The 14271-nt window shown below is 35.4% G+C and overlaps 1 protein-coding gene across 1 annotated transcript; it reads left to right on the top strand.

Moving 5' to 3' along the window:
- Positions 1 to 2192: 2192 nt before the first annotated feature.
- Positions 2193 to 13648, top strand: ZBBX (zinc finger, B-box domain containing; the record flags this gene model as incomplete). The annotated part of the gene is given in 14 exon segments (XM_010294312.1): positions 2193 to 2354; positions 2833 to 3007; positions 3911 to 4031; positions 4566 to 4690; positions 4920 to 5023; positions 5362 to 5475; positions 6290 to 6358; positions 6360 to 6453; positions 7729 to 7970; positions 8829 to 8988; positions 9526 to 9681; positions 10640 to 10876; positions 12497 to 12632; positions 13573 to 13648. Coding segments are annotated over 14 exon segments (1971 nt in total), but the record flags the coding sequence as incomplete, so codon positions are not given.
- Positions 13649 to 14271: the final 623 nt, after the last annotated feature.

Genomic DNA, 14271 nt, shown 5'->3' with positions numbered 1-14271 from the left:
CCCGGCGTGTGCTGCTCGGGCCTCGGAAGTAATGGGCGCAGGAGGGGTGACTTTGGCGGTGAACTGACCCACGATTCGCTTCCCCGCCCCCGCCCCCTTTCAATTTAGGTGGCGTTCTGCTTCTAGGTCCTTAATTCCTGATCCCCATATGTACTCGTGTGCGTGAGTAGCGCTTGCAAGATCAGGACAACACCGGTACATAACCAGGCACTGCTTTAACACTGCTTAGGTTACTAAGGGGTTACTTTCACGCTCTCACGTGCGAGTTTCTTCATCAGTAGAAAGTTTTTCAGTTAAAAAGAAGAGTTTTCACAGAAGCAAATAGCATACCTGGTTTTTTGCAATACTGACGGAGAAAAAAATGATGCTGTCACTTCTTGTGCCTTGATGGATTTTATAGTTATGCACACCTCAGAAAACTGAGTTACATTGAGCCAGCGGTAGTGTTGCATGGTTGGAAATACGTAACAAATTGCTGGGTCAGGAGATTTTTACACAGGCAATGTTGTCATTGGTATATTGTTTGAGACTTTTCCAAATTGTTGTCAGCCAAGCATTTTAGAAAAAAAGTATTTGTAAGTACTTAAAATGGCCAGAGGTGTTTTTCCATTCATCAAAGACAGTTATATACCCTTGTGAGTGTACTTAACAGTCTATGTTACTTGTAATTTAAAAACACTTATAAGTAAACTTGAAACTCTGAATTCCTGCTTATAATTATATCTGTTCTGTCAGATGCCACTTTCAGCATTCCTGATTCTTTCATATGTGGATGCTACTCACAAAGGAGTAAACTGTGATGAAAGTAAAATGTTATACTGTTCAGTGGAGACTTAAGTTGTGTGTAATTTTACTATATTATCCAGCACAGTAATATTCAGTTTCTAACATACAACTTTATGTTGCATATTTGGTATGAAACAATAAAAATTTTATCATTTTATAATTAGGCTAGTAAAGTGTCCTGCTAGAATTATTGCGTAACACTTAATTGTAATAAACTTAAGTTTCTCATGCATTATATTTGATTGCATTTCATAAATGGGTTGTAACAACTCTTTTTTTTTTTTTTTTTTGACCAAATTATGCCTGCATTTTTTATTTTATCTTTTGGACAAAACCACTGACTTTTTTCTCCTAAGAAAAAAATAATTTCTGTCAACTGTGGATGATTACGGGCTGCTAGGTTTGAGAAACAAGACAAAACACGCACACTCATGCAGAAAAGTTTGAATCTTACTCATCCTGCATTGCAGTGTAAGATTCAGAGGAAGAGTGCAAAAGGAAAAAAGTAACCGCTGTTTGAAGTGGTTAGTGTGCCTACGTACTCACTGGCATGTCACAACTACCATTAATGTGCAGCCAGCAACTGCGAAGCTGCTGGGTCAATTATAGTGTAGAGTAGCTGGAAAGGAGGAGACGTGGGTACATTCTAGTTTTGCAATGGCTGCTTTGACTATTTCTGATTACACTTTCTACCTTTGCTGCGCTTGTGCTTTCGTGGTAAGAATATGTGCCTTACTTGAGGATTGTATAGTCAAAGGATCTTTCCTTCTGGTCTTTCTGGTCTTTGTGCATAGGGAGGGGTATAGGGAAAGGATGAACATAAAATATTTTTTGTTTTGCATGATAATGATTCAAGAGTTGACAATCAAAACCTTCATCTTACATTTCTGCAGTAATTTTCTTTGTTCTAATGAAAGTTGCAAATCAGGGAAGTCCCAGTGTGACTAAAAGTGTTATTCTACTTCTGTAGCTATTTTCAGTCAAACTCATCTAGTTCTCCGTAGTTTGGACTTTCCTGGATTAATTTTTGTGTGTGAATGGGTATTCCAGTTAGTTCCTTAAATGAACATTTTCTTGTTGACCTCTCCAGATGTGCATCTGTCTACTGAAAAGCTTCAGTAAGCAGTACTTCATTAATAGCGTAGATAGCTCGTAAATCTGTTTCAATGGTATGTGCTGCATAAAAAAACCTCACTTAGTCTGTCCTGTGTAGTACCTATTGGAATATTCAGATTATTGAATTTTTGCTCACACATTTGCACACTATTGATTATTGAAATTACTATGTTCATATGTCACCATCACTCTTCAATATGTGGTTACCCACCTGCTTTCAATATGCTGTTTGGTGGAATGTTTGAGTATGTTTATAATAAATTAGAGGTTTCATAATGTTTTATTAACAGACAGAAGACGATATACATGTTGGAAAACTGGAAGTCGTTGATCACTTCGTCAAGGAAATAAATCTGAATGAATCAAATCATGAGCAGAAGAAAGTAAATAGCAGGCATCAGGTCACATCAGACAAGTTTTCATCTCTACTAGTGTCAGTAGGCAGTGCTGAGGTAGTGTACAGTTCAGAAGCAAAACAAAATTCTTTCTAGTTTAGGACATCTTAGGTAGAGTGGCCTTAGGTTTTTCCGCAGCGTGCCGAACGAGTGATCAGGCTATCAGACTTCCATGGCCCACTGACCCCTATTTATGTCTGTCAACATAATATCCATCCTATACACAGCATGTGGGCTATCCATGGCTACTGCTTTCTGCCTACTAAAAGCATTTAAGTTAAATGGGTTTTTGTGTGCTTCTACAAACTATTTTGTTTTTCTTATTTTGCTCCTGATAGAACACTACAATTTAGTTGTGAGCAAGACCACGTGAAAATGGAGTGATCTTGATTACCAGGGTAACTAGACTAAGCTTGGAAAACAGGGTGCTGTGTTTCCATAGCTGGGACTAAAAATTTTGGTACTATTGTATGTAACTGGGGAGAGGATTTGTCATCAGAATTGGTGTATTAATTCTGTTGTGGAACTGATTTAGGAACTGTCCTCAGAATCAACCTGTACAGGCCTTGAAAATCAGGATGAAAGATTATTACTAAATGGTATATTTAATGAGGAGGAATCGACAAAGTCTTTTCAGGAGGCTTTGATTCAGTGGAGAAAAGGTAATTGTGATCACAGAGAAGAACTGCATGCCAGTGAGGTCCTATCAGGTATGAATATTTCTGTTTTAATTGCGTTTTACAAACATTAGGAGTCGTTTTGGTGACTTAGCAGATTTTTGATTAGTCAAGGTAGATATTCTATTAGAATAGTAAATGTCTCCTCTTAAGTTTTCTGTCCCTTTTATATGTTAACAACAATCTCTGAAGTTTTTTTTAATAACCTGCAGATTAGTGTTTTATCCCAATTCTTGTAACAAACTGTGATCTTGGCCACATTGTTCAGCTTGTGTCCCTGTATTTTTCTGTCCCATGTTTCCTACATGGGACTTTCATATGAATAGTAATACCAAAGCATAGAGTCACAGCTTTTACCTGAGACAAGGAACATGCATGACTCAGGATTTTGTATGTTGTATAAAAGTACATTTTCTGTTTGCCTTTCACAGGCTCTAAATATTTCTTTGTCCCAGTGAAAAGATGCAATCAATTGAAGGTGTGCATAGAAAAATACAAAAAAACCTTTTGTCTGGTTGGATTTGTGCAAACTAGTTTCTTTCCTTTAGTCCATGGATGGTGGTCATTCTTAGTGTATTTTTGTACAGAAAATATTATACCCAGTTCTTTTCTTTTTTTTTTTTTTCTTCTTTCCTGTAAAATGGTGGGGTTTACATATGTAGAGTCATGGATTACCCCGTGCTTCCCCCCAGCCCCCAGCATTGTAGTAGTCTTCCTTTATGTGACAATCTGTAATAAACAAGATTTTACTGGCTACCTCCATGGCTGATTGTGTTATGTAAATGTAATACTGCTGGCCATTTAAATTTTGGAATTATGCGAATACTTAGCCAGGCATAGACTGCTAATGTGACATTCATTCAAAAATAATGTCATTAAATAGCAAGTTTGTAAATCTGAATAGCTGTATAAATTGTTTTTTTATAATTCTAATAGAATCTGTGGGAATTTGTGAGGTACAGACCAATCTTACTGTTATGAAGGAACCTATCCACATTGAATTCAAGAAGGATGGCATGAGCTACATGGAGAAACTCTTGCTTAAGAAATACAGAAGGTATTGAAGTTACTGGTACTAATGAAAGAAGTCAGAACAACTTAATAGCATTAACAAAAAGTCCATTGAAACTTTTTTAATATTAGATGTATTATCAAGGGTTAAGGTGACTGTATACAGAGTGCTTTATTTTAATAAAGTAACCACTATGACTGGACTTGATGACTTAATATTTCAGGATTACTGCAGAGAGAGTATTTGGAGGGATTCTCTTTGCTATCAGTTTTTTGTAGTATTTGAAGACTGGTAGTGATACTTGGCTGCTCGATTTTGGGGCATTTTCTACAGGAGCTTGATAGAGAAAAGCAAGTATGGTCTTCAGGGTACTTTTATGAACATGATAGGGTTGTTTTGTAAGTCCATGAGGCGTGAGGTCATCTCAATTAAATTATGAAGAGTTGGTGCTTTCCAGCAGCAGTTAATACTGTTAATACAAAACACTGTGGTGTTTTGTTTTTTTTTTCTTTAAATGACTGTGATATTATACATAAAAAAATGATGACTTTTTAAGGTTGGTTTCTCTTCCTTTTTTAGAACTCCTGTTGATCAAATTTCTGGTAGTTGTGTTAAACATTTAAGGCCTGTGCAAACCCTGAGTGTACATCAGGATGTGACTGGAGAAGGGGGAGAAGGAGATGATGATGTCGATGACTTAACAGGTGTAATAGATTTCTGTTTATTGAATCTAACTTAAATACTTTTTCTTGGGATTTTTTTTTTTTTTGCTATGATTGCTGAACAGTTACATACTTAAGCAGTTTGTGCTTAAAGAAAGTAACAATAATGAAAGGAGAAATTTATGGTACTTCATAATAAATAAAAAGTTTGCATTTGCGTGAGTCTTGAACAGGAAAAAATGAAATGCATCAAATTAACTATCTTTTGTAGTTGAAGAGGTGAAGAGATATTGGACATCTGTTTTTAGAGAGACAGTACTCAACAGTATTTCTGAAAGTGCAGAGTCCTCTCTGAAAATTGAGTTTCTTGATGATGTAAGTATGTAATAAAGGACTTAATGAATCTTCGCAGTGATCCTAAGTGATTTGTTTAAATGTTGATCTGTTAAATAATTTAAGGTAGCAACAGCTAAATGATTTCTAATTAAAACATGGTGCATTTTAATTTTTTTTCCATACAGAAGTAGAAAATTTAGGTTTCCAAAGTTTCCCTGTAATTTTTTTCTTATTGTGTCCAGGGACCCTTACTATACAGAAATCATACAAAAATAAAATCTACAGGCTTTTAATCAAATGAGTTAAGTTTTGTTTGGTGTTTTTTTTTTTTTTTATAATCTGCTGCTGAATATGGTTTTGTTTTGTTTTTTAATTAGTCTTATGGCAACAACTTGGAAGAATCATCTAACTTTTTGGTGATGGAAGCTGGAGCTGTAGGAATGAGTAAGCAAGGAAAAGCTGAACCACTGAAGCAGTTTGGAAGGTATCAGAAAAGCCGAGATTATTTGGAAGAGCAAAAGGAATAATGCTATCTTCTGACTTAGTTACATTCCTAAATAACAGGCACTTTTATTTGCAGACATTCGTAGTTCAGATGGATGGGGAGAACCCTTGATTGTAAATTGTTTTAAGGCACATTTAAGATACACATCTTCTCATCCTTGGTACAAGACGTAGACTGTGCCAACATCATGACACTTAGTTACTGCTTTCCCTTCCTTTACATTTCTTCCAAAATCCTGCCTGTGATTGCTGTTTTTGTGCTTGAAAGTTTTCATTTGAATGACCTGATGATTTGATGATTAATTTGTAAGTCATTCTAAGAACAGTTTGGCAGCTAACAGGCATATGATATGTTTACTATTAAAGTTAGTGAATAGTAAGTTTGGGTGTTTGACTTTGTTAGTGAGCCACCAAGGTATATTAATTGCCTGTAACTGGAGAGACATCACTTTGAAATGTCTTTATTTTGTTTGCTTAGTCACTGCAATGATAATCATGTAAGATACATTTCTCCAGATGTATATGTCCTGAATTACAGATAGAATTTCTCTTTTGTATGCTTTTATCTCAATAGGAGCAGGGACTAGCATACAGACAAGTCTGTAAAGGGTCAGTGTTGTGTACTTTTCAGATACTCTCACTTGACTAATCTTATAATTCCAAGCAAAACTAGGGAGTCCTAATAATTAATTATACATGTGCAATTCTTCTGATCTTCCAAAATTTACTTGTGATTAGATGTGACCTGTTTTTGTTATATTGTATTCTTCTGGTCTTTCCTCCTTCCTCTGTTTCAAATTTTTGGTTGCAGATCAGAATGACACAGTACCAGACCTTTTGCCAAGAGAAAACATAGGCATAATGTGAAAGTTCATCTTGTCATTCAACTTCCACTGCTGACACTCAATATTTTTAACCTTTTCCTTTTGACAGAAATCCTGTTTCTTCTAAAGAAATTTCTCAAGGTAAATTTTGAAAGTTATTTGTACAATATACGTAAGTGTATACAGTTTTATCATTCTCATATAGGATGTGGTAGTCAACTACGACGGTTGTCTGAAAAAAATAAAGATAGTTAAATTATGTACCATTCCCTGAGCTATGCAGGTCCCTTGACCACAATTTGATGGGCTGTCCAAGCCATTTTGAAATGATAGGCATCTGCTGTGACAGTAATCTCACAGCTGTGAGGTCATACTTGAGGGATAGGCTGCTCCAATATGAGTTGTATACTGAAAACAAATCCATTCTAAAGCAGATGGAGTGATCCTACAAATCTCTCAGTTTATCTGAACTGTATTAGATTTAATGTATGGCACGTGTCCTTTCTGTGTAGGAGAATGCTTTTATATAGATAGGTTGAGAAACCATATAAATGATTACCTGTTTTGCATGGAAGATCATCATTTGTCTAGAAATATTCCAGTGCCTGTTGCATGTCAGTGAAATTACAGCTTTATTTAGTGGCACTCTAAGGGGTCCCAAAGATCTTACTCTGTGTCCTGAAACTATGTAAAAAGTATTGTCACTTTTTTAATATTAAGAAATGAGTTGGAATGTAAGGATACTTAATTTCTTGTTCTTCCAAGTACCAAACAATTGCTTTAGCTCTTCAGAACCTAGCACTTGTTTCCTTTGTGCTTAGTTCAAGTCATCAAATGTGAAAAAGCAAACAAGAGCTGACTAATGAGATGTGATTTATGTGCTTCTTTGGCACAGGATAAGCAGCAAAATGGCTATGTCTTGTATAAAGAAAGAAAAACAGCTTGCAGAATCATTCGCAGCCTGATAGTGTGTATTTCAAACCATTGTACTACTTTTAAGGAAATTTTATGGAATTGCTACTATTGCAGTTCCTACCCCGGCACTGGTTAGATTACAGCATTCTAAATGTAAAAAAATTACATTAGCATGAAGTAGTAAGTTAAGAAGCATTAAGATTATTACCAAAATCTAACGTTTTCATAGACAATGATGTACAGGAACGTATGCATTAGATACAGAACTGGTACTACTAAGTGGTAAGTCTAGTCCATGTATGTTGGCATCTCTGGATATCAGGCAGGAAGCTGATGAAAGTTAACTGTTCCTCTTTGTAATTCTGTGGATTAGGGATAACTTCAATGGAGGTTTCATATTTTAAGTTCATGAAGAAAATATAAAAGGCTTGTAGGTTATAATTCATATTAATTGCCATAAAAAATAATTCCTATTTACATTATTTTTTTGTACTCTTGTAGAAAACATGGTTGTCTGCAGTCTTGAAAGACATGCCGTGCAAAAGGAGAGTATTAAACTAAAGACTATGAGATCACTTAACTCCTGTAAACTACCTGAGAAGATTTCTAACCCTACTGAACTAATGAGCAATGAATATCTCCTTGAGACACAACTGCAGCAAACCAGTAAAGATTCACAAGAACTGGACAGTGTCTGCAATAGCCAGAATTTGGTTTTGCCTGTAATTACAAAGACTTCAGTGGTAAAATATTTTGTCTTTGATTGCTAAATACATAAACTAAATTGCTGAATCTGCTTTCCCAGTTTAGCATGAGGCAACATGCCATGTTGCCGAATCAGTTGAGAGATAGTGATAGTTGTATGGTTACTGTGAAATACTCTACCTCTTTTCACCATTCTCCTCCAGACCCGCCCCGCCCAAGCAATAAAGAGTGTAGTTTTAATCAGAGGATTATCACTGCCTATCATATTTCATCTGTAGGGGATGAAGGCCTCTGTACTTTCCAATTTGTATTGTCAGTCTTCTCTTGATATTCAAAAAATGCAAAGGAAAGAACAGACTTGTCTCAGACAAAAAAAAAAAAAAAGGAGAAGGCATCTCTGCTCATGTTAGTGTCAAGGACAGTTCACCTCTTGGCTGAATGCCAAAAATTGTAGATAGTCTTACCTAACCCCAATTACTCAAATGTTCTTTTGCTGAATATCAGATTGATAGCAAAAATATCATGGAGCATGTGGGGACATTAGATTTGGAGTCATTGTTAAACAGTATTACTTCAGTTGATGTATTCAAAGATAAGTGAAAACAAACAAAGGAAAAAAACTGCTTTTCATGTCCGCATACAATCAGTGGAGAATAGACTCAAACTCTCACAACATTAGCAATGGAAGTTTATAGGATTTTAAAGCATATATCGTACAAAACCATCATCCTTACTAATATCTATTATACCAGGCTATCAGAATAATTTTGTGAAATGAGCATTTTATTAATATAAACTTGCAAGGGCAACTTACAAAGTTTCTTGTTTCTTTTCCTGTTTCTATTAGAAGAAATTATTATTAGAAAATAATTGCTATTATTTGTGTTTTGTTCAAGTTACAGGATGTAGCCAAAAGACAGAAATCTGTTTCTACACGATATCGGGGACTTGAAGGTTTCTTTGTTGTAGGTGCAAACCCTGAACAAGTAATGCCCGACGCAAGTTCTTCACTGTGTGCTGACTCTAGCCCTATGGACAGTAGTATCCTGTTTCCAGGTAATGGCGTATGAATAAAATTCTCAAACAATATACATATGTATCACTGTTGCTGTAACATATCCTTCTCTTTATGTAAAGTGGCTGTAGCTTAGTTTTAGAAGTCACTTTGGGGTAGCAGTCATGCCAACACACACAACTGATTACATGGAAGGATAAAATAAACTTACTATCTCGAGGTAAATTACGTCAATATAGTGCCATAGATTTATATGCTTCTTTATATCCCCTGAGAAGTTGGTTTCAGTAGGAATTCTTCTTTTCTTTGTGCATAATATACATCACAAAAAAATGCTCTTAATGGCCTATATGAAACAACATGTGAAATGATTGGTGAACGTGAATATTAATACCATCAAGTATATCACTTGAATTTAAGCTTGTTAGTGTGTTATATATGTTTAGATTTTTTACATCATCTGTGGAAAAGTTGTTGCATGATTTCTTTAAATGACACACATTAAATGCAGCTAATATAGTAAATACATATTAACACAAAACCTGCAAGTAATTTCCTGTAATACTTTTTAATTTCAGAAGATGGCAAATGGGTTACTGAAAGGAGCTTAAGTGAATACGCTGATGACTCAGTAGTTCAAGGTGTCTTAGGAAGTCGGTTGCATAGACCTTCAAGTGGTTTGGAGACTCAGAATAGAATTTCTCCTCTGATGGTAGCGTGGAGGTCATACCCAGGTAAGGATAGCAACAGCTTTGAGGTTCTACTTTAGCAGATTAATTTTTCTTATGTAAAAAGTAGAAGTGCTGTCTGTGATGATTCTGTTGAATTCAGGTAATTTTTATATCTTCATCTATGTATTTGTATTTTGGGTGTAATGGCTTATACGCATGTCATTGTTTTCATAAGAATGGGCTTCTGAGTTAGTAATTACCTCTTTCCAGCCGTCACTAATAATTCTTTTTATTGTGCTTAGTTCTTACTTCTGCCTCTACCCCATAACTCCCCTCTTAGCTTGAATTATTTAGATAATAAGCTGTCTAGAACAAGATTATGTATTACTGTATTTTGCAGCATCTAGTAAAATATGGTTTTGATCTAATAAAAGATTTCTTCATGGTACTGAAATAAGTCTTACTAAATGAACTATAAGAAACAAGTAAACAAGTAATGCATAACTGCATCTGCACTGTTTAGTTAGTTTTCTCAATTTCAACTGTCTCCATCTCAAGGAATGTAGCTTACATTATTTCTCTCATCTTAAGCAACCAGTTTGGCATTTTAATTTTAAAAAGCCATACATGTGGAAATTGAAACCATCAATTTTAAATCCCAGAAAAATAGCTGAAAGTGTCTATATTTTATTCATGTTGCCTTAAATTAAAAAAAGACAGAACCGAAGTTTTAAGCTTTCTACACAAATTCGCAGTCTGTGCCCTCACCCAAAATTTGTGCCATTGTACATAAAAAAATACTGGATTTAAATATTCTGAAAGATACTCATGTAGTATGAGCTCCTATTTCTCAGTATAATTGTATACTCTTTATTAACATTTATTAATTCACAATCTTAATCTGTTCAGATCAATTCATAATTTGAACTATAATTAATGTCATTAATGAGCTGAGATAAAATTCTCTTTATGTGTGAAATCTTGAATTACTAGAAGTTGTGACCATTGTCTGTTATTTCAGGGAATGATTCTAGAAGACCTTGGTCAACAAATATGCTACACTGTAAACTGACTGGAAATTGTCCAACAAACACACAGCCAAGACCAAAGACTTCACCTATGCATATGTTTAGAGTTGATACTGAGATATCAAAACACAAGTGCTTTGATGTAACTAGGCAAGATGAGTATCTTTGGGAATATATTGCTGACCAAGAAGCCCTACTGACTCTGGAAAAAGAATTACAAAGTTATACAGGTAAGTGGCAATACTGTTTTTGTTTTTTTTTTTTTTTCTTCATGCTTACAAGCAACATAATGAAAACAAGTAGCTATTTCATTTGCCTTCTCAGGGATAACTAATTTTGATGCAAAAATGTATTAAACTATTTGATGATGCAAGACACTTTTGTGGTTGAACTGTGATTTATTTTCATTTGATCATACTTCAGCCTACCCTTAATATAGTAGAAGCAACCTGTTTCATGCAACTTTCTTAATTTTTTTATCTCTTGCATTTTGTTGCAGAAATCTGCATCATGGCCTAGGTATTATTTTAGATCATAAATTCCTGTTAAATAGGTAACTTTTCCTTGGATATTTAATAATGAAGACCCCAGGTGTTGTTAGAAGCTAGATGTGATTTGATGCGAGGGTAGCAAGAAGGGGAAGAGATGGACAGGAAGTTTTATAAATCCATCCTGATGAGAACTGTCACTAATAAGGCACAACAGATACGGTATTTTCTCTGATTTTGGGTTTGACTCAACCCCCTTTTCCTCTGTCTTTTTAAACCCATGTTCTTGTTTTTCGAGGGTAGGGGAGGTGGCAGGCAGGCAAGGTCAGTTGGTTATGGTTGAATAGAATGAGTGAGTTCTGGGTTTGTTCTTTGAATACAGGAGAAAAAAAAAATACACTGGGATGCTTCTGTTCCATCTCAGTGAGGAGATAGGTCAAAATGCCTGAGACACTTCCTCCCATAAAGCAACCTTCATGGACTGCATCTCTTAGGCTGTAACATGGTCCTTCTCTTCTGAGTTGCTGTTGTGCTTTTATATTGGCAGGTGCTGGGTCCTGGCTGTGATGCATCTTCAGTAAACACAAGCAGTCTGGATTCCAGACTGTTCTATATTTTAAAATGTTTTTACCTTAGATTTTGCTGTATTTTTTCACACAGCTCTTCTGAGGCTTCCAAATACCACATTTCATGACAGCTGTCCTTCCGTTTTTCATACGTACTCAACAGAACACATGTGTTTTTGGAAGTTTCTCTTGCTAATGCTTTTGAAGAATACACATTCGTGCTGAATATACTCAGAGAAGAAGAGGAGGGCAGTTATTGTTCAGCTGTCTCATTCTTTGTCTCCCTTTTTCATTCCACTTTCTTGGAATACTTTTCACTTATTTATAAATCTGTGGCAGAGACTTATGGCTAGCTGGGAATAGTAACATACTTGCATGTGTGTTGTATGAGAAGCATAGACTGTGATCCCAGTTGATCATCTTTTTGTATTGGTGGATGTGGGATATATCCTGTTACTCTGTTTTAAGTACGTACTACCATTAGTCAGCTACCCAAGTTCTACATTTGCTACTGTATTTTGAGGTCACATAGGTATTAGCGGGCCCTTTATACAAGGTTTCATATTGTGCTGGCATAAACATCTTAGAAGCGAACCCTCTCCATTACTTCTAATGATACAGGAATGATATAATAATTTATGTGAGGGCTTGTAGTGAAATCCTTCATCAGCTAGAGTTGTTTTGAGACTTCTAATGGCAAGTTTTTATTGATACTGTGAAACTCTTTAAAGTTGATAGTGTAGATACTACATTTTTTTGATTATGTTTGTTCCTGAAATGACCTAAAATATTTCAGGTCCTGAAAAATGTTACAGCTTAACTTCTGAAGATGTAAGGTCCTCCAGCAGGCACTCAGAGAAGATATGTAGAAATACTGCAGATTTCCATAAAAACCAGGAGCTAAAAGACCACGGCAGAGTTGATACTCTCAGGTAAGTTAAACTTGCTGAGTATGTTTTTAGGATATTGTAAAATGCTCAATATGCCAAACATCTTGCCAGAACTGAACTAAAGACAGTCTTGACTTTCTGATTGTACTTCAAATGCTTATAAAAAATGTCAGCATGACCCATTTTGTATCTTGGTGTTCTAAGCCAGTACTGTCAGGCAGCTCAGACTAAGAATTAAGTGATGTATTTTATTATTGAGACTCCAAACTGTGAATTTTGGGGTTATGTTTTTTAATGCTTTAGCTTTTGTTAATATACAGCACTGAGATTTATAAAGTATGTCTATTACAAATCATCTAAGTCCTTTGGTTGTAAGGTAGCATTAAAAAGAGCAGTTATGAGCAGGTGAGACAGTAACATTTAACTCACCATAGTCTATAATATATCTGTTATATTGCCTTAGAGGTTGAGGAGATGACTGGAAACAGGGGAGTTCATCAAAGTTCTACCTGTCATTGGTTTCTTACTATGATCTTGTAACTCGTAAGGGTCAGTGAGACACTACAGGCTATGTGAACATAGCTGACGCAGAGATTTGTGGTTGTTCGTTTGTTTTTTTTAATGTCCATAATATTGAAATTGCAAGTCAATAGAAAATGAAGCAGTACTCGCAAATAGTGCAAATAGTATAAATGAGACCCACTGCCCTAGCTTACCTGTTCTAGGATGTGGGATTTCTCTATTTAAGGCACAATAGTGACAATCTTATTTACTTCCTACTTATTTAAGAAGTGAAAATGTATGTGACAAAGATCGATGGGAAAAAATTAAAATAATAGCTTGTATACTTGCAACATACACAGCAGAAGCTATTTTCATGCCTTTTAGTTCTACGTATGTGAACATATGTCCCTAAGGCTTAAAGCAGAGTAGCTTGAGGAATTTGAGCTGCTGAAAATCACTGTAGTATGTTTCTTTTAAGGTGCTGGGATGAAAGCCAAATGGATGAGGAGGAAGAAATTTTGGAGGATAAACAACAGGTTCTTGCATTGCAGTGAATATGCAAGGAACTTAATGCAAAATCTGTCTTTGCCTATCGCACACAACCAAGAAGCAGACGAAGCGGTGTCTTGAGTGCTACTCAACATACTACTTATTAAGGATTATTTTGTAAAACTGTTAATAAAAATTCTTAAAAAACCCTTGATTTTGACTTTTTTTTATTAGTACGAGGAAGCAACAGAATACAAGAAGACTGTCTTGTGCTATTATTTTTTTAGAATTTTTTTATTCTTTAATTTTGGTTCGATATAGGGTTCCTTGCCCGCAGATGGAATTTTATGTCTCCAAAGGCAGTTTTACATTGCCAAGCTGAAAGATAATGTACAAGAGGATATTAATGGAGCGTTCTTAAATTGGGAGTCACAATGTGGCCAAGTTTATATGGTGAGATGCATAGTAGAAAGTGTAATAGGTCTAGTATACTTTACTCCTTATCTTATATTTTTACCACTAAGAGACTTTTACGTTGCAGGATAGAAATTAACTGTTTTACATAATATATTTTACTTCTCCTGCTACACTCCTTTCTTCTTCATTTCAGCAGGTAGCATATACTAGCAGTAAACTTGGCTCCCTCTGCTCAGTGTTGATGGGAAGTCTGTTCTCTTTCTGCACTGTG

The sequence above is a fragment of the Phaethon lepturus genome, unplaced genomic scaffold (genome assembly GCF_000687285.1).
Source record: "Phaethon lepturus isolate BGI_N335 unplaced genomic scaffold, ASM68728v1 scaffold4799, whole genome shotgun sequence".
NCBI classification, from domain to species: Eukaryota; Metazoa; Chordata; class Aves; order Phaethontiformes; family Phaethontidae; genus Phaethon; species Phaethon lepturus.
The sequence above is the reverse complement of the archived record's forward strand: the minus strand, read 5'-3'. Positions and strand labels throughout refer to the sequence as shown.